This window comes from Microcaecilia unicolor, chromosome 5 (assembly GCF_901765095.1).
Source record: "Microcaecilia unicolor chromosome 5, aMicUni1.1, whole genome shotgun sequence".
In the NCBI taxonomy this organism is placed as follows: Eukaryota; Metazoa; Chordata; class Amphibia; order Gymnophiona; family Siphonopidae; genus Microcaecilia; species Microcaecilia unicolor.
Window position 1 is genome coordinate 175,464,240 of NC_044035.1, and position 20,790 is coordinate 175,485,029.

Consider the following 20,790-nt stretch of genomic DNA (forward strand, 5'->3'; position numbering starts at 1 on the left):
ACCTATTTGTCAGTAGAAATGTAAATATTCTTTTTAAAATATACCTATTTTGAAAATTATTTCTTTATTGGGATTTATTGACCACCTTTATGAAGAGATTTACCCAAGGCAGTGTACAGTAGGTACAGTTTAACATCAATTTTGTTAACAGCATAACAATAGTAAAATGTACACGTATAACATAAGTGCAATGAAAGAGGAAAACAGCAAACTGAAACCTAATAGGACTACCTTGAAACAGGATAAAAAATATACACATTTAACAGCACTGAAATTCAAATAACAGAAATATAATATGATGTAAGCGTAATAGTGATGGATTATCGATAAGCACACAATTAGAACATTCAAATAACACTGCTGTGAAACTAATGCTTTTCTAATGCATTAGTATCACAACTGCTATCATTAATGCTGTGATACTAATGCTTATCATATAGCTGAGGGGCCAAAAAATGCAGATATATAGATGGGGACAAGATTCGCGGTACAAATTCAGTTGGGATAAATAAATGGGTGGCTAAACTAAAGGCAAGTTCTTTGTAAAGTTAATCAAGATATAAGGAAGTAGTCTAAGTTACAGTGTGTGTAACAAGCTAGTCCAGGTGCAGGACTTCCCAACAAGTCTGGCATGTTTAGGTTCCCAAGTCAATGCAGATGTAGTTAAATATCCTCTGAGACAGGAACTTTGTGACAACGTGTAAAAAAAAAAAATATCATGATTACCAGCTTTTTATAATTACCCAAACTGTTCACAAGTAGCAAGAGATGTTTCCCATTGTGCATCAAACATATAAACGGCAAGTGACCGTACTCACTTGCAAATGCGCAGTATAGACTTCCCTCTCTGTCCCGCCCTCGCGTCAAGACGTCATGACGTCAGAGGGCGGAACAGAGAGGGAAATGGAGTCGAATTGTCGGACGCCGCCACTGCCGCCTGGAAAGGAACATCGCGTGAAACAACCTCCACCCTCCCCCCCATCCCCGCCGCCACTGCTCCCACCCCCCTCCTTATCGGGCCCCCTGCACTGACCTGACAGCGCCTCTCACCTCCGTGTGGAAGCGCTGCAGGCAGCAGCAGAGCGATCTGCTGCTGCCTGTAGCGCTTTCACATGGAGGTGAGAGGCGCTGTCAGGTCAGTGCAGGGGGCACGGAGGGGGAGGGAGCGGCGGCAATGAGGGTAGCTGGACATGGGGGGTGGGCAGGGGGGAGAGGCCATGGTTGCTGGACTTGGGGTGAGAGCAGGGCACAGAGGAGGGTTGCTAGACATGGGGGGAGGGGGGGAGGCCAAGGGAAAGAGGAGGGTCGCTGGATATGGGGGGGAGGATCGGTAGACGAGGTGAGGCCAGGGGAGAGAGGAGGGCTGCAATACTCGCCCGTTTTTATGGGCTTAACGGCTAGTTTATTTATAAAACTGATTAAGGACAAGCATGATATAGATCCTTACTAAAATGGGGTAAAGGAGTCAAGACACTGGTCTACACTGCAGACATTATACCAACCTGATTCACAATCCAGAATAATAAAGCACATTGGTGTTACTGAATATGAGGACTATATGCTCTGAAAAATTGCAATCAAGAGTTAATACATTTTTCAAATTATTTTCTAATTTATAAACTTCATTTCATTGTAATATCATTTCCCTACTAACATTATAAGCTGACCAGTAGTTGTGTTTGAAAACAATCACTACAGTTTCCTTTCTTATAGAATCTAGCTTCTGCACACCACAAGTTTGATTAGTTTTTAGTTTATTAAGAACTTGATATAATGTCCTTCAATAAAAATCAGAGCAGTGCACAATACAAAAATAAACATTAAAATGCATGAAAGGAACACCATAAAAAGTAGTAAAGGGATGGCATAGAAAGAGAATAAGTACAGGTCGGTTCCAGGGCAAAGAGCATGGAGGCATCACTTAACGACCAGGGAGCGAAAAGCTTTGAAAAAAAGGTGGGTCTTTAAGAACAGCTTGGAAATGGGAATAAGATTGCTGACCATGAAGGTCAGCAGGGAGAGCATTCCAAAGAAAAGGGGCTGCGCAGAAGAAAGCTGAGGCGAGTAGATTCGAAGAACAGTGAACAGGAGGAAAACATAGCAAAAAGAGCAGAGCACAGGGGCCTAAATGAGAGATAAGAGCAGAAAGAGAAGGATTCTCAGTGTGTAGAACCTTGTGAACCAAAGTAAAAACCTTAAATTGTACACAAAAAGGGACAGGAAGCCAATGATGTGCCTTTTAAGAGCAGCTTTAGGAAGACCTGAGTAGACAATATTATAGTAATCCAAATGGGAAGAAACCAAGGAATAAAGTAAAGTGAATTCCTTCAAAAAGACGGTAAATAAATCCTAATTAATTAATTAAGTGGCACAAGAAGCATCCTCTAAATAGGCACGAAAGGACTGGATAATGTGAAGAGATTGAAAGCACAACAGTAGCAGAAATATGGGAATGAAAAAATAGTTGAGAATCCAGGATAACACTAAGTATCCAAGAGACTGTACCAGCTGAAGAGGAGTGTTATGAAGGGAAGGAACAAGGGAGGAAATGAAGCACTGACCGGCAATCCAAAGAGCAGCTGATTTTGAAGGGTTCATCACCAAACGTGTTGGCTAACCAGGAAGCAATCTTGTCTAAGCAAGATTGAAGAGCAGAGAGATCAATATTAGAAGGGCTTTGAGGGAAAACTAATAAAATATCATCAACATAGATATAAAATGCTGCATCTTCATCATACCCAGCAGAGCCTGGAAATTCTTTAGAATCACCTAAATAGTATCCAAGCCAGAATATATATAATAATTTAAATAATAAAATACTATGTTTTACCTCCAAGCCAAATAACCTCCGCACACATGGACCTCAGTTTTTTGACCTATGAATGAGAAGGGTGTCACAATTTGCAACCAGTAATATTGGCCTGTAAGATTAGAGCCTTTTACGGAATGCATGTGACTACTGAGGTCTTTTCCTCCTAAATAAATTGATATCAGTATGAAGTAGAATTGCTTTCATTTGTCAGACCTGTTGGTTATAAGGACACAGTTATTTGGTCTGATGTTTATAGTTTCAATCGAGTAAGTTGTTCTACACTCCTAGACCACCAGGGATTGTAAGATAGGAAGAACCTTGGGAGGCTGGAAGACTGGGTATCCAAATGGTAGATGGAATTTAGGGCCCTGTTTACTAAGGTGTGTTAGTGTTTTTAGTGCGCCCACTAAACATGTAGGAGCCTATAGGGATATTGTAGGCACATACATGGTTAACGTGCGTACGTGGTTAACGTGTGTTAAAAACGTTAACGTGCCTATAATGCTGCTTGGTAAACAGGGCCCTTAATGTGGACAAGGGCAAAGTGATGCCCATTGGGAAGAATAGCCCAAATTATAGCTACATATACCATATCAGGAGTTACCACTGAGGAAAAGCCATGGACAATATATTGAAATATTTCACTTGTGCGGTGGCAACCAAGAAAGCAAACAGAATGTTAGGAATTATTAAGAAAGGAATAGAGAATAAAACAAAGAATATAATTCCTCTGTAAACTGCATCTTGAATATTGTTTGCAGTTCTGGCAGCCACATCTCAAAAAAGATATGTTAGAACTGGAAAACGTACAGAGAAAGGCGATCAAAGTCATTAAGGGATTGTAACAACTTTCACATGAGAAAAGGCTAAAGAGGTTAGGGCTCTTCTACTTGGAGAAGAGACATCTGGAGGGGAAGTATGATGGTGGTTTATAAAATCCTGAATGGTGTGGGAACGGGTAGATGCAAAAAAACTGTGTACTCTTCCGAAAAATACAAAGACTAGGGGACACTCCAGGAAGTTACATAATAGCACATGTAAATCAGACTTCCTTCTCGTGCCCCTTTTTTCATTTTTAAATTATGTTGATGCTTCTTCTGTAGATTTGCGGTTGCAGTTGTTGGATGTGGAAAATAACCCATATCTAATCAAGGCATTGTATGGACTGCTGATGCTTCTACCCCAGAGCAGCGCCTTCCAGCTCCTGTCCCACAGGCTGCAGTGTGTTCCTAACCCTGATCTCATGCGCACCACGTGAGTACCGATATGAAACATTTGGTGAGACTCAGATTGGTTGCACTGTTGGTGATTTTTTTCTCAATAAAATTGGTGACCTATAAAATTATACCATAAAGAGAAGATAATTTTGTAAGGAGTTGCCTAGTTTTAGACAGCAAGAAGTTGCATAAATGACCTCTTATAGAATACTGACGAATGGAAAAGTATGCACCATACTTTAAAAGCATGTGCTTTACCTGTGGGTGTGGGTGGTGGTCTCAGAGGACAGCAGGCATAATTTTCTCACGTGGTGGATGATGTCATCCACAGAGCCCAGTACGGACACTACCAATGCACTGCCACTTTAAATCTTTGAGGCAATGCCCCCACCATGCATGCGTGGATGCCTTCCCACTCAATGCTCAAGCGCAGGACCAACAGAAACTGATTTGATAATTGTTAATGATTTGACTTGATGGGTTTACTTTTAGATTTTGTTGATTATTCTTTATTTTAATACTTGTATTAAAAACCTGTCTGTAAACCACAGTGAACCTGTGAGGGGATATAGCAGTATATAAGAGATACATTGACACTGACATATTGTGAGCCTGGTAGCTAGTGAGTCCCACATGTGAGAATATTATGCCTGCTTGTCCTCAGAGAAAACTAAGTTACTTACCTGTAGCAAGTGTTCTCCGTTGGACAGCAGGCTTCAAGCCCTATCTATCTGCTTAACACCTCAGTCATTACATAGTCACCCATTGACACCTGTTAACTGCTTAACACCTCAGTCACTATACAGTCACCTGTTACACCTCAGTCACCACCCATGGCCCCTGTCCATGTTCTCTTCCTTGCCCTGTCCCTTCCTAATCTTCTTTCCCCCCCACTCCACTACAAATTCATGCTATCCTCCCTCCACTCCTCCCTATTCCGTGCAAAACAGGACTATTACACCCAATTGACCAATTCTCTCAGCTCCAACCCTCGTCGTCTCTTCACCACCCTTAACTCCCTCCTAAAAGTGCCCCCCGCTCCTACTCCCCCTTCTCTCTCTCCTCAATCACTGGCCGACTATTTCCGCGACAAAGTGCATAAGATCAACCTTGAGTTCACGACCAAGCCACCACCACCTCCTCACCCTTTAACCCTCTCCCTCAACCAACCTACCCAGGTCTCTTTCTCCTCTTTTCCTGAGATCACCGAGGATGAAACTTCCCGCCTTCTTTCCTCCTCGAAATGCACCACCTGTTCCTCCGATCCCATCCCCACCAACCTACTCAACACCATCTCCCATACTGTCACCCCCGCCATCTGTCGCATCCTCAACCTCTCTCTCTCCACTGCAACTGTCCCTGACACCTTCAAGCACGCCGTTGTCACACCTCTCCTCAAAAAACCTTCACTTGACCCTACCTGCCCCTCCAACTACCGCCCCATCTCTCTTTTACCCTTCCTTTCCAAATTACTTGAGCGTGCCGTTCATAGCCGCTGCCTTGATTTTCTCTCCTCTCATGCCATCCTCGATCCACTTCAATCCGGTTTTTGCCCCCTGCACTCGACTGAAACGGCACTCTCTAAAGTTTGTAATGACCTGCTCCTGGCCAAATCCAGAGGTCACTACTCCATCCTCATCCTCCTCGATCTTTCCGCTGCGTTTGACACTGTCAATCATGATTTACTTCTTGCCACGCTGTCCTCTTTTGGGTTCCAAGGCCCTGTCCTCTCCTGGTTCTCCTCTTATCTCTCCCGCCGCACCTTCAGGGTACACTCCCATGGATCTTCCTCCACTCCCATCCCACTATCCGTTGGAGTTCCCCAGGGATCTGTCCTTGGACCCCTTCTCTTCTCAATCTACACCTCTTCCCTGGGCTCGCTGATCTCGTCTCATGGTTTTCAATATCATGTTTATGCTGATGACACCCAGCTATACCTCTCCACACCTGACATCACCGCGGAGACCCAGGCCAAGGTATCGGCCTGTTTATCCGACATTGCGGCATGGATGTCCAACCGCCACCTGAAGCTGAACATGTCCGAGCTCCTCGTCTTTCCTCCTAAACCCACCTCTCCTCTTCCTCCACTCTCTATCTCTGTTGATAACACCCTCATCCTCCCCGTCCCATCTGCCCGCAACCTCGGAGTCATCTTCGACTCCTCCCTCTCCTTCTCTGCGCATATCCAACAGACTGCCAAGACCTGTCGCTTCTTCCTCTTCGATATAACAAAAGAGAGGGAACGAAGTACAAACTAAAGTCCAAACAAAAAAAAAACAAACAAAAAAAACAGCACCACGGGCCTTTAAAAATGGAACACAGTTCTTTAATGAAGGAGCCTTGACAAAAGACCCGACACGGGCCGTGTTTCGGTGACTAGCACCTGCGTCAGGGGTCACAGTGATGACGTGGAAAACTTGGTGCCTTGGTGCTTTGTAGCTTTTACTATATGAGACGTGGGGTAAGGAATAATATATTGTAGAGGAATATATTCGAGTTATTCCCCAAGTTTTCCACGTCATCACTGTGATCCCTGACACAGGTGCTAGTCACCAAAACACGGCCCGTGTCGGGTCTTTTTGTCAAGGCTCCTTCATTAAAGAACTGTGTTCCATTTTTAAAGGCCCGTGGTGCTGTTTTTTTTGTTTGCTTCTTCCTCTTCAACATCAGCAAAATTCGCCCTTTCCTCTCTGAGCATACCACCAGAACTCTCGTCCACGCTCTCATTACCTCTCGCCTTGATTACTGCAACTTACTCCTCACCGGCCTCCCACTCGGCCACCTATCCCCCCTTCTATCCGTTCAGCATGCTGCTGCACGTCTTATATTCCGCCAAAACCGATATACTCATATCACCCCTTTCCTCAAATCACTTCATTGGCTTCCGATCAGATATCGCATACAATTCAAGCTCATCCTCCTTACCTACAAATGCACTCAGTCTGCGGCTCCTCACTACCTCTCTACCCTCATCTCCCCCTATGTTCCCGCCCGCAACCTCCGCTCACAGGACAAAGCCCTTCTCTCAGTACCCTTCTCCACTACTGCCAACTCCAGGCTCCGCTCATTCTGCCTTGCCTCACCCTATGCCTGGAACAATCTTCCCTCACCCATACGCCATGCCCCTTCCCTACCCATCTTCAAATCTCTGCTTAAAACTCACCTTTTCAATGCTGCCTTCGGCGCCTAACCGCTCTAGAAATATGAAATGGCCCAATCTATCCACCCTATCAGATTAACTGCTCACTCGTCCTCCAATCTATCCTCCCTATCAGATTATCTGTTCACTCGTCCTCTAGATTGTTCACTTGTCTTTAGATTGTTCTCTTGTCTTTTAGATTGTAAGCTCTTTGAGCAGGGACTGTCCTTCTATGTTTAAATTGTACAGCGCTGCGTAACCCTAGTAGCGCTTTAGAAATGCTAGTTAGTAGTAGTAGTAGTAGTATTCTCACATCCCTCACACCTCCCCTTGGAGTTGTCCTCTTACCTTTAGTACTCTACTGCTGTTCCCTCACTCAAGTGTCAGGCAGTAAGCTATCTGCACATGCACAGTGGGGGCACTGCCTCAAAAATTTAAAGTGACAGTGCACTTGGCAGTGTCTGTATTGGGCTCTGTAGATGATATCATCCACATGTGAGAATATATGCCTGCTGTCCTCAGAGAATACCTGCTACAGGTAAGTAACTTAGCTTTGGGAGCGTGCCTAAATTATAGGATACTATCATTTACATGTGTTCATGAATATATCAAGGTGTAGGCATTTATACCAGCTAGATATAGATATATGTATATATGCATATTCATGTATATATTTAGACACAGTATACTAACACACACACACATACAGATTTTTTTTGGGTGGGGGGAGTGTAAGATGGATTTTATATTTAAATTCATGGAGAGAGAGTGGTAGATACTTGGAATGCCCTCCCGCGGGAGGTGGTGGAGATGAAAACAGTAGCGGAATTCAAGCATGCGTGGGATAAACTTAAAGGAATCCTGTTCAGAAGGAATGGATCCTCAGAAGCTTAGCCGAGATTGGGAGGCGGGGCTGGTGTTTGGGAAGTGGGGCTAGTGCTAGGCAAGACTTCTACAGTCTGTGCCCTGAAAATGGCAGATACAAATCAAGGTAAGGTATACACAAGAAGTAGCACATATGAGTTTATCTTGTTGGGCAGACTAGATGGACCGTGCAGGTCTTTTTCTGCCGTAATCTACTATGTTACTATAGAACTGGTGTACATGGTCGAACCTAGATATGCTCTAACAACTACAGGAGAATACAAACTCTATAAAGAATATTCCAACCTGATAAGAGGAGTTTGATTAATATATGTAAAGTTAGTTTGGAGGTGTCCCTTTAAATTGATGGAAAAAATTTGAGGTTCCATTTGTGAGATATATATTTCATATATGGGTTGGACATTTTTTCCATCAATTTAAAGGGACACCTCCAAACTAACTTTACATATATTAATCAAACTCCTCTTATCAGGTTCGAACCTAGATATGTGCATTCTCTGCCACTTATGCTATCATTCTGTAAAGAAAAGTAGAAATATACTTTTCTTTATAGAATATCTGATCCATAGGTTTAGTTTAATTTAAATCTTAATTCACCTTTCCCAACTAAAAATCATAGCAAATCAAAAAATAACCAATATATATATGAACAGCAAAGCAAACTAGAATCTGCAAAATAACATATATTTGGACAACAAATGGAGTAAGATCTATTAAAACAGATATATCATAAATGGTAATTCTCACTCAGACAGAATCACTGGGATTTTAGGCCTTTTCTGAATGCAAAGCTAAGCTATATTCAAAGTTTGTTATAAAATAAAAATTAGTACTTTTATATTAATAGATTTTACTGATGCCCCTTTTATGGCAAGAAAGTGATTACATCCAAGTTTTCTGGATCAGCAGGAGAGGTGCTGTTTTCTACATTGCTAAATGAACCTGTGTCATGTTATCTGATTGAGGCTCCTCAGTTATAGGCAGTTATAGATTTATATCTTTTTGGATAGCATTGTCTCACTCAGCGTTTTGGAATATAAACTGCAAAGCTTTGTTTAATTTCTACCTCTTCCCACTAGAATTCAGGCTATATAGTAAATTGGAAAGATCTAGTCATAGTGGTGTCTAATAACACTGTCTGCTTTCCTTTTAGTATGTGTAGAAGCCAGCTGATTTCTCTAAGAAATGGTAGGGTGCCAGAATATCAAGCAGGCTGCCAATTCCTGGCTGACGCTTTCTTCTTCGTTGTATACTAGGGTACCAGCCAGGCTGCTAGCTCCTGAACACTGGGAATTTTTTTTGTACATTGCTAGAATGTCAGGCCAACTAGAGATTATAAACCCCTTCCTCTTGGTGTGTTTGTCAAATGACTGGATAATATTTGTATATCTTCAGAATCTTGTTTGGGTAGCGGAATTATTTTTTTATTCTTCTCACTGAGGTCTTATTTTCCTCTAGTACTCTTCATGAAGCCTTGTTTTGCTTCCTCTACCTTTCTTTCCAAGTGACTGTCTTTTGGTGATGGTTCTTGATAACACATTATAGACTAGAAGCAAGATAGCTAGAGACCCTCTACCACTTATCAGATACTGCTACTACTACTACTAATAATAATCATTTCTATAGCGCTACTAGACATATGCAGCGCTGTACACATTATATGCAAGGGCTTTCTCTGTCCCTAGAGGGCTCACAATCTAAGTTTTTGTATGTGTGTTCCACCTTCCCAAAGAAGGTTTAAGGTATATCATCCCTTACACTTTAAATGTGCCCTTGGTGCTGCTGTTAACCAAATCCACTAATTCTGATATCAAGCCAACCAGACTACAGTCTGTTCTTTCTGTGCTCCTCCCCTCCCCCCCCCCCCCCCCCCCCCCAGTAAAAGCAAGAATACTTCACTCTGCACATTTTGACTGACAACTCATAGAATATTAGTATTTAAATCCACCAGCAATCAATCACAAGGATATTTTTATTTATTTTTATTATATTTGTACCTCACGCTTTCCCACTCATAGCAGGTTCAATGCGGCTTACATATTATATACAGGTACTTATTTTTACCTGGGGCAATGGAGGGTTAAGTGACTTGCCCAGAGTCAGAAGGAGCTGCCTGTGCCTGTAGTGGGAATTGAACCCAGTGCCCCAGGACCAAAGTCCACCCCTCTAACCATTAGGACACTCCTCCATTTAACTATTTACCATTGACATTGGTAGCAAACACCATGATTTGCTACAGTTTGCTGCCGATGTTTACAGGTTGTCGCACATTTCATGATAGTTTTGAGTCATGGCCCTGTGTTTCCAATGTTTTTTTCACTACTAGAGTACAGCACACATACCCACACTGATACATAGGGCTTCTGTTAGACTTGCTGGAGCCCAGAGAAGAAATTTGAAAGGGGACCCGAAAGCCTGCCAGCAGGCTTTGCCTTCTTAAGCTTTGGGCAGACTTTGGAACCCCTTGTGGCATGGGGTCCAGGGCATTTGCCTTGTTTGCACCTCCCTAACACTGGTCCTGTGTAATTATATAATTATGAACTTAGATAATAGGGCAGGAAAGCCCCTGTTTTTTTGCATATTTTCTAAAGACACTTGGGTATCTATGTGCCTTTATAAAATACTAGTAAAAAAGGCCCGTTTCTGTTAGAAATGAAACGGGCACTAGCAAGGTTTTCCTTGGAGTGAATGTTTCAGAAAGAGCGTGTGTGTCAGAGAGAGAATGTGAGAGAGAGAGAGACAGACAGAGTGTATGTGTTTGTGCGAGAGAGAGTGTGTGAGAGACAGAGTTTGTGTTTCTGTGTGACACTGTGTGAGAGAAAGGGACAAAGACAGTGAGTGTGTGAGTGAGAGTGTATGTGGCAGACAGAGAATGAGTGACTGCGTGTGTGGTGTGAGGAATCCCCTCACCCCCTCCCTCTCCCCTGCCCCCTTGCAGCCAGGCATGTGCAGCGACCCTCCTCTCCCCGTGTTCCCCCTGCAGCCACCCATGCCCATCAACCCTCCTCTCCCCCTGCTGCGTCCTTCCTGTCTCCCCTGCTCCCCCTGCAGCCACCCATGTGGTCTCAGCCCCCCCCCCCTCAGCATCCCTCCTGTCCCCCTGCAGGCACGCATGTGCAGCGTCCCTCCTCTCTCCCCTGTCCCCCCTGCAGCCAGCCATGTCCAGCGACCCTTCTGTCCCCCTGCCCCCCTGCAGCTACCCATGTCCAACGACCCTCCTCTCCTGTGCAGCCACCCATGTCAGAGGACACTCCTCTCCCTTTTCCCTGTTCCTCCCCTGTGGCCAGCCATGTCCATCGACCCACCTGACCCCCCTGATGACCACCAACCCTTCTGTCTCCCTGCCCGCCCTGCAGTGTCCATCCTGTATCCCCTGTCCCCCTTGCAGGCACCCATGCGGTGTGTGGAGCCCCATCCCTATCTCCCTGTTCCCTGCCCCCCCTGCAGCCACCCATGTGCAGCGACCCTCCCCTCCCCCTGCTTCCTTCCAGCCACCCATGTCCAGCGAGACCCCCACTTCCCCCCCCAGCCGGCGCAGCACCCAAAGAAAGCCCCTTGTCCCGCCCCTTCGCGCATCACCCGACCCCCCCATCGTGGCACATCACCAAGCCCCTCCCCCCTCATCAACCCCCTTGCCACCCGCAACCGCTAATACAAACTGTGTCTGGCGGCTGCTGCTTCTGCTATTCAGCAGCAGCAGCCCGTACATAAAGAAAACAAACAAAAAAATCCTCCTAAAACGCACCTCCGTTGAGAAGCATCTCACATTGGCTGAAGTCTCAGCATGCGCTCCTCCTCTCCCCTCTGACGCCTCGGCATTTCTTCGGGGTCTTCCGGCAGGGGCACTGACGTTGAGGGGAGAGGAGGAGCGGCTGCAGAGACGTCAGCCAATGTGAGATGGTTCTCCACGGAGGTGCGTTTTAGGAGGTTGTTTTTTTGTTTGTTTGTTTTCTTTATGTATGGGCTGCTGCTGCTGAATAGAAGCAGCAGCAGCCGCCGGACAGAGTTTGTATTAGCGGTCGCGGGTGGCGAGGCGGTCTGTGGGGAGGAGGGGCTTGGTGAAGCGGAGGGGGAGGGGTTGGGTGATGCGGCGAGGAGGGAAGGGGGTAGGGGCTTTCTGATGTCCCGTTGCACGGGTTGTTGTGGCGATGCGGCGGGGGGCACTTAGAGATGCACCGTCGAGGCTGTTTGTGTGTTTGTGTGTGTGTGTGTTTGTGTATGTGTGTGTTTCTGTGTGTTTGTGTATGTGTGTGTTTCTGTGTGTGTTTCTGTGTGTGTGTGTGTGTTTCTGTGTGTGTGTGTGTTTCTGTGTGTGTGTTTGTGTGTGTTTTGTGTGTTTGTGTGTGTGCATGTGTGTGTTTGTGTGTGTGTTTGCGTTTGTGTGTGTGTGCGTTTGTGTGTTTATGTGTGTGTGTGTGTTTGCGTGTGTGTGTGTTTATGTGTGTGTGTGTGTGTTTGCGTGTGTGTGTGTGTTTATGTGTGTGTTTGCGTGTTTGTGTGTGTGTATTTGTGTGTGTTTATGTGTGTGTGTGTGTGTTTGTGTGTGTTTATGTTTGTGTGTTTATGTTTGTGTTTGTGTGTGCATTTGTGTGTGTGTTTGTGTGCGTGTGCGTTTGTGTGTGTTTATGTGTGTGTGTGTGTGTGTTTATGTGTGTGTTTGCGTGTTTGCGTGTTTATGTGTGTGTGTGTGTGTGTGTTTGTGTGTGTGTGTGTGTTTGTGTGTGTGTTTATGTGTGTGTGTGTGTTTGCGTGTTTGTGTGTGTGTTTGTGTGTGTGTGTGTGTTTGTGTGTGTATGTGTGTGTTTCTGTGTGTGTTTGTGTTTCTGTGTGTGTTTATGTGTGTGTTTGCGTGTTTGTGTGTGTGTGTGTGTTTGCGTGTGTGTTTATGTGTGTGTGTGTGTGTGTGTTTATGTGTGTGTTTATGTGTGTGTGTGTTTGCGTGTGTGTGTGTGTTTGCGTGTGTGTGTGTGTTTGCATTTGTGTGTGCGTGTGTTTGCGTTTGTTTGTGTGTTTGTGTGTGTGTTTATGTGTGTGTGTGTGTGTGTTTGTGTGTGGGGGGGGGGGTTGCGGGTGGCTTTTGTGGTCATGTGGTTGGGGAGTTTGCCAGCAGTCTGTAGCGATTCCTAGGCAGGGGGAGGAGTACGGAAACACTCCCCCTGCCTGGGTCGTTGTTTGTTGGAGGGGGTTGCCAGTTGGTAGGGGTGCCTTTATGGATCCCTTTACTCTCTGTGTTCCGCCCTCGAGGGCGGGGCAGAGAGACATGGTGAGTTGGATGGCTTCACCACCATGAACTTACGAACTGTTTAGGGATTTTGCAGATGGCTTCAGCAGGTTGTCTTCAGAATGTTGAGGTAGCGTTTTATGTACAGACTAGTAAAAAAGGCCCGTTTCCGAAACAAATGAAACGGGCGCTAGCATGTAGTTTTTTTTTTTCTCCTGTAGTTTTTCCTTTGATGCGAAAAGCACTGTATGAAGCGGCGCTGTCTTTTCCCGGGGTGATTGAGGTCGGGGAATCCTTGAGGTGGGTTAGGGGTTGCCTTATGCCGGGGATGTTTTTTGTTGGTTGGCGGGAGAGCAGCACTGTCTGGGGCCGTCGGTTTTAATGGTATTTTTGGTCCTTGTGGCAAGCAGCGGCGTCTTGTTTTGGGTGGTGTGGTTTGCGGAAGGGAGAGTATGCCACTCTTTCGGTTCGTTATAGGGCAGCAGCGTAGGAATGATGCAGGAGGAATGCAGGACGAATGCGCAGCGGGAAGCAGCGCGGTGTGTGCATCCTCGAGGTGGGTGACAGGTTTTTTGAGGCGGGGGATGGTTTTGCACGTCCTGGGTTGCTTGGTTCGTGAGAAGATGAAGGGGGGGAGGTGTTCCAGTTATGTGCACGTGCGTGATAATGTTTTTTTTTTCTTTGTTGCCTCCGGTTTTGTATATTGAAGGAGTTAGCGGTTTTGTATATTCAAGCAGTTTGCCAGCCAGTCTGTACCGAATCCTAGGCTGGGGAGGAGTAGGGAAACACGCGGAGCGTGTTTCCCTACTCCTCCCCCCGCCTGGGTCAGTCTGTGATGCAGGCTAGGTCGGGTTTAATTTTTGCAGGTGGCGGCGCACATTGCAGATGGCGAGGGGCACGCTGTACTCCTGTTTCCCCGGGTCCAACAACAATATTTGTGTACATACCCAGTGCTGGGATATTCTCTGTTTCCAGCGGCGTTCGTCTGCTCTCTGTGCTGCTCAGACAATGAGGCATTCTACAGCTGAATGCTCCTCCCTTCTTCTGTTTTTTCCTTCTGATAGGTGAGTTCTATGTCGCATTCCGTTGCCTGGTAACAGTTCTGCTTTGTTAGTGGGCAAGCCCCTTCTGATAGGTCCCTTCTGATAGGTCCGTGTTATGTTGGATGGCTTCACCACCATGAAACCATGAACCCTTTATCGTGTGCTGTGACTTCAGAATCTTTGTCCTCAGAATGTTCACGGTGCGTTTTATTATATTAGATGGGGCGTGGCTGAGGGCGGGTCTATGAGTGAGGGTGACTGGTCCTAGCCTATGAAGACTACAGGATTTTTGTGCTTCTCTGCCTTGGAGTGAGCTTCTCTGCTTTGGAGTGAGCTTCAGAATGTTCAAGGTGGGATTTATTAATATAGACTAGTACAAATTCTGCAGAGATAGTGCCTAGTTTGTGGGAACTAAATGTTAGCAGATATATTACAGCTGAGCCCAAACTTCTCACCTGAACGTGCCTACTGTACAAGTACATGCTGCATGCACCATGTGTACTTCTGGGCACAATCCGATTTTATAAGAAACTTTTTACGCATGTCCTGACCCATGTTACCAATGACTTTTTCAGTACCTGATTACAGCATATGTGCGCACACTAATACATGTCCTTGGGCAGGAAGGTGCCTATTTTAAAGTCAGAGACATCAAGTCAAGTCACAGAAGAGGGCAAAGAAAACCAAACAACAATATGGTAAAATGCAACTTTATTAATTAAATAATTCTTTGACACAAGACCTGATGTGGCCACATTTCGGCATCCGCCCGTATCAAAGACTTTTTCAAAGACTGCATGCATGTTTGACTTGTTGAAAGTTGCTGTTGCAGTTGTTCTTATTGCTTTTATTGGTATACCATTTGTTTTGTGTATTTATTGTTGCCAACAAATGTTTTGGTGGTGATGTCATATCCCTGATGCAGGCGGATGCTGAAACATGGCTTTATCGGGTCTTATGTCTAAGAATTATTTTGTCATTAAAGTCACCTTTTACTGTAGCAGTGTTTCGTTTTCTTCGCCCCATCTGTGACTTGTTGTCTCTGACTTTGATCACCTTTAGTGTGACCAGCTTCTTTTGCATTTAGGTGCATATGTTTATTCTATTTTATAAAAAGGTGCCTATTAGGCTTATTTTCGAAAAGAAGGGCGCCCAGCTTTCGACACAAATCGGGAGATGGGCGTCCTTCTCCCAGGGTCGCCCAAATTGGCATAATCGAAAGCCAATTTTGGGCGTCCTCAACTGCGTTCCATCGCAGGGACGACCAAAGTTCACGGGGGCATGTCGGAAGTGTAGCGAAGGCGGGACTGGGGTGTGCCTAACACATGGGCGTCCTCGACTGATAATGGAAAAAAGAAGGGCATCCCTGACAACACTTGGATGCTACCTGGTCCTTTTTTTCTTACGACCAAGCCACAAAAATATGCCCTAAATGACCAGATGACCACCGGAGGGAATCGGGAATGACCTCCCCATACTCCCCCAGTGGTCACTAACCCCCTCCCACCCTCAAACAAAATTTAAAAATATTTTTTGCCAGCCTCAAATATCATACCCAGCTCCATGACAGCAGTATGCAGGTCCCTGGAGCAGTTTTAGTGGGTGCAGTGCACTTCAGGCAGGCGGAGCCAGGCCCCCCCCCCCCCCCCCCCCACCTGTTACACTTGTGGTGGTAAATGTGAGCCCTTCAAAACCCACCCGAAACCCACTGTACCCACATCTTGGTGCCCCCCTTCACCCATAAGGGCTATGGTAGTGGTGTACAGTTGTGGGGAGTGGGTTTTGGGGGGATTTTGAGGGGGCTCAGCACACAAGGTAAGAGAGCTATGCACCTGGGAGCAATTTCTGAAGTCCACTGCAGTGCCCCCTAGGGTGCCCGTTTGGTGTCTTGGCATGTCAGGGGGACCAGTGCACGACGAATGCTGGCTCCTCCCACGACCAAATGACTTGGATTTTGTCGTTTCTGAGATGGGCGTCCTCGGTTTCCATTATCGGCGAAAATCGGGGATGACCATCTCTAAGGTCGACCTAAATTTTGTGATTTGCGACCGTATTATCGAAACGACAGATGGACACCCATCTTGTTTCGATAATACGGGTTTCACTGCCCCTTCACCAGGACATCCTCAGGAAAACTTGGGCGCCCCTTTCGATTATGCCCCTCTAAGTGTCTTTATAAAATATTAGTGCAAAATCCTGCAGAAATCATGCCTACATTGAAGATAAGGACATTGATACCTGCTCAGGTGCAGGTATAAATGGTAACGCATAAAGTACATGCTTTACCCAGATTTCTCCCCTGAAAGCGCGTACTCCACAAATATTCACAAACTTGTGTGCCAAATTTTGTAAGAGGCCTTTTACATGTCAAAATGGTTTAGAAAATTATCCTGAACATGTCCTATCATTTCTTGCCAGAAACTCTCTGGTTATAACTCTTTATGATTTCTGTCAATTTATCCTGAAGCCTAATCTCCTCCTTCCGTTCTCCCCATTATACTTTATTATTGAATTCTTTTTATATTTATGATTCTTTCCTTATTGATATGTACTACTACTACTAATCATTTCTAAAGCGCTACTAGACGTATGCAGCGCTGTACACTTGAACATGAAGAGACAGTCCCTGCTTGACAGAGTTTACAATCTAATTAGGACAAACAAGAGATAAGGGAATATTAAAGTGAGGATGATAAGGGTTCTGAACCAGTGAATAAGGGCTAGCAGTTAAAAGCAGCATCAAAAAGGTGGGCTTTTAGCTTATATTTGAAGATGGCCAGAGATGGAGCTTGACGTACCGGTTCAGGAAGTCTATTCCAGGCATATGGTGCAGCAAGATAAAAGGAACGGAGTCTGGAGTTAGCAGTGGAGGAGAAGGTTGCAGATAAGAGAGATTTACCCAGTGAACGGAGTTCCCGGGAGGAATGTAGGGAGAGATGAGAGTGGAGAGGTACTGAGGAGCTGCAGAGTGAATGCATTTATAGGTCAATAAGAGGAGTTTGAACTGTATGCGGAAACTGATAGGAAGCCAGTGAAGTGACTTGAGGAGTGAGCTAATATAAGCATAACGACACTGGCGGAATGTTAGTTGTGCAGCAGAATTTTGAACAGATTGAAGAGGAGAAAGATGGCTAAGTGGGAGACCTGTGAGAAGCAAGTTGCAATAGTCTAAGTGAGAGGTGATAAGAGTGTGGATGAGGGTTCTGGTAGTGTGCTCAGAAAGGAAAGGGCAAATTTTGCTGATATTATAGAGAAAGAAACGACAGGTTTTAGCAGTCTGCTGAATATGTGCAGAGAAGGAGAGGGAGGAGTCGAAGATGACCCCAAGGTTACAAGCTGATGAGACAGGAAGGTTGAGAGTTTTATTCACAGAAATAGAGAATGGGGGAGGAGGAGAGGTTGGTTTAGGGGGAAAGATAAGAAGCACAGTCTTGGTCATGTTTAGTTTCAGATGGCACTGAGACATCCAGGCAGCAATGTCAGACAGGCAGGCTGATACTTTGGCCTGGATTTCGGCTGAGACTTCTGGTGTGGAGAGGTAGATCTGGGAGTCATCAGCGTAAAGATTACTGAAAACCATGGGAAGAAGTATAGATGGAGAAAAGAAGAGGTCCCAGGACAGATCCCTGAGGTACACCAACTGACAGTGGGATTGAAGTAGAGGAGGATCCACTAGAGTATACACTAAAGGTACGCTGGGAGAGATAAGAAGAAAACCAGGAAAGAACAGAGCCCTGAAATCCAAGTGAGGATAGTGTATCAAGGAGTAGGCTGTGATCAACCATGTCAAAAGCAGCAGATAGATCGAGAAGGATGAGGATAGAATAGAGACCTTTGCATCTGGCCAGGAACAGATCATTGGAGACTTTAGCAAGCGCTGTTTCCGTTGAATGAAGGGGGCGCAAGCCAGATTAAAGTGGATCAAGAATAGCTTGAGATGAAAGAAAGTCAAGGCAATGGCGGCGAACAGCACGTTCAAGTATCTTGGATAGGAAAGGGAGGAGGGAGATGGGGCAATAATTGGAAGTACAGGTAGGGTCCAATGAAGGTTTTTTAAGGAGTGGTGTGACTACAGCATGTTTGAAGGCATCAGGAACAGTTGCAGTGGACAGTGAAAGATTGAGGATATAACAGATAAAAAGGATGACAGTAGGAGAGTTAGTATTAAGTATATGGGTTGGAATAGGATTAGAGGAACAGGTAGTTAGTTTTGAGGAGGAAATAAGATGTGTAGTTTCCTCTTCAGTGATTTCAGAAAAAGAAGAAAAGGAGGCAGGGGTTGGAGGGTTGAGAGAATGGACTATGGGAAGGAGTGGAGGTGACCTGATGTAAATACATGCACCTGGATGTTATTCAGAACACACACACATTATATGTGTGGGTTTATATTTTGTTTTATATTTTGTAATGGCTTCTTTTTAGCTTGTTAGCCAGATTGAACTTGAAATTATACGGGAAAATGTGGGGTATAAATGTCATAAATAAATACTGTCAGATGAATTTCCATGATTCTCACCACAGCTTGACTATTGATCCAGTCACTATTAAGCATGATCACCTTCGTGTTTTTAGTTCCCTGCTGCTGCCTTCTTCCCTCTGATAGTCAAAGCTGCTTCTGTGCAAGATCAGGGAATGTTCCAGGATATATTTTCAAGATGACAGAACAAGTAGCTAGTGTCAGTGATAAAGAATGTTCCTAGATACTCATTTTGCCAGAAGCCTGTGAAAGAAAGAGACAAGTAAGAAAAATGTTCCGTGTAGGGCCAATTTTCACAGTTCTACTAAGCAGATAAGAGAGCCAGTGAATTTTTAGCCCGTTATCTTTAGGAGAATTTTCATTGGAACCTAACCAGCTAGATTTGAGAGAGCTATTTTTGTGACCGAAGCTTATCTGGTTAGCAGCAAACATCAGCTGTACCTAACCACTCTATACTGTTGCTGATGTAAATACATGCACCTGGATGTTATCCAGAACACACACAAATTATAAAATACTATATACTGTTGTTTATTTAATTAGAAGCCTTTTCATTTATAATTACTGTTTATTTTATTTATTTATTACATTTATATCCCACATTTTCCCCACCTGTTTGCAGGCTCAATGTGTCTTACAAAGTACCGTAATGGCATTTGCCATTTCAGTTGATAATAAATACAAGATTGTGTTGTGATCAAAAGAGGTAGAAGTGAATCAGAGGTTAGGGGTCGAGGGGAAGGAGGATAGTAAATTGTCTAGTAGGATCATTGATTATGTTGTGTTGCTGGGTGTGGGGGTTTATGTTGGATCGGTGGGATATGCTTTTTTGAAGAGGTAGGTTTTTAATAATTTCTTGAAGTTTAAGTGGTCATGTATTGTTTTCACTGCATACGGGAGTCCATTCCATAGTTGTGCGCTTATGTAGGAGAAGCGAGATGCATAAGTTGTTTTGTATTTTAGCCTTTTGCAGTTTGGGTAATGTAGGTTTAGGTATGATCATGCTGATCCGAGTTTGTTTCTAGTTGGTAGATCTATGAGGTCTGTCATGTATCATGGGACTACGCCATGGATGATTTTGTGGACCAATGTGCAGATTTTGAAGATGATTCGTTCTTTGATTGGGAGCCAATGCAGCTTTTCTCGAAGGGGTTTAGCGCTTTCGAATTGTGTTTTACCATACATCAGTCTGGCTGCTGTGTTTTGGGTGGTCTGGAGTTTTTTTGTGAGTTGTTCTTTACATCCCGCATAGATTCCGTTGCAGTAGTCTGCATGGCTTAGGACCATTGATTGTATTAGTTTACGAAAGGTATCCCTCGGGAAGAAAGGTTTTATTCATTTGAGTTTCAGCATTGCGTAGAACATTTTCTTTATTACGTTTTTTACTTGGCTCTCAAGAGTGACTCCGAGTATTTTTAGGCTGTCTGAGATAGGGTGTGCGTGTCCTGGGGTGTTTATTGTTGTGGGTTTGCAGTTGTTATGTTGGGATGAGAGGATAAGGCAGTGTGTTTTTTCAGTGTTCAATTTCAGTTGGAATGAGTTTGCCCATGAGTCCATGATGTTCAGGCCATGATTGATTTCATTAGTTATTTCAGTCAAGGCATGTCAGAAGGGAATGTAGATTGTAACATCATCTGCATAGATAAATGGGTTAAGGCCTCGGTTGGATAAGGACTTTGCCAGTGGGATCATCATCATGTTGAAGAGTATTGGTGATAATGGTGATCCTTGAGGTACTCTGCAGTCTGCTTTCCACGGTGATGATATGTTTGAGTTTGATTTTACTTGGTATGTTCTGGTGGTTTGAAAGCCTTTGATCCATTAAGTACATTTCCAACAATCCTGAAGTGGCCAAGGAGTCTTAGTAGTATATTATGGTTTACCATGTCGAATTGAAGGAGAAGTATGCTTGTACCTATGGCTATTTCTTGTTTGAATTTGGCCAGGAGAGTGACTAGGACAGTTTTGTACTGTAGTGGGAGTGGAATCCTGATTT

The 20,790-nt window shown here is 44.6% G+C and overlaps 1 protein-coding gene across 1 annotated transcript in view; it reads left to right on the forward strand.

Annotated features, from left to right (window-relative positions):
* VAC14 (VAC14 component of PIKFYVE complex) overlaps positions 1-20,790 on the forward strand; it is a 573,384-nt gene that overhangs the window by 475,349 nt on the left and 77,245 nt on the right. Inside the window, exon 18 of the mRNA XM_030203598.1 lies at positions 3,916-4,066. Within this exon, the coding sequence (XP_030059458.1) occupies positions 3,916-4,066 (151 nt within the window). The remainder of the gene's footprint in view (positions 1-3,915; positions 4,067-20,790) is intronic.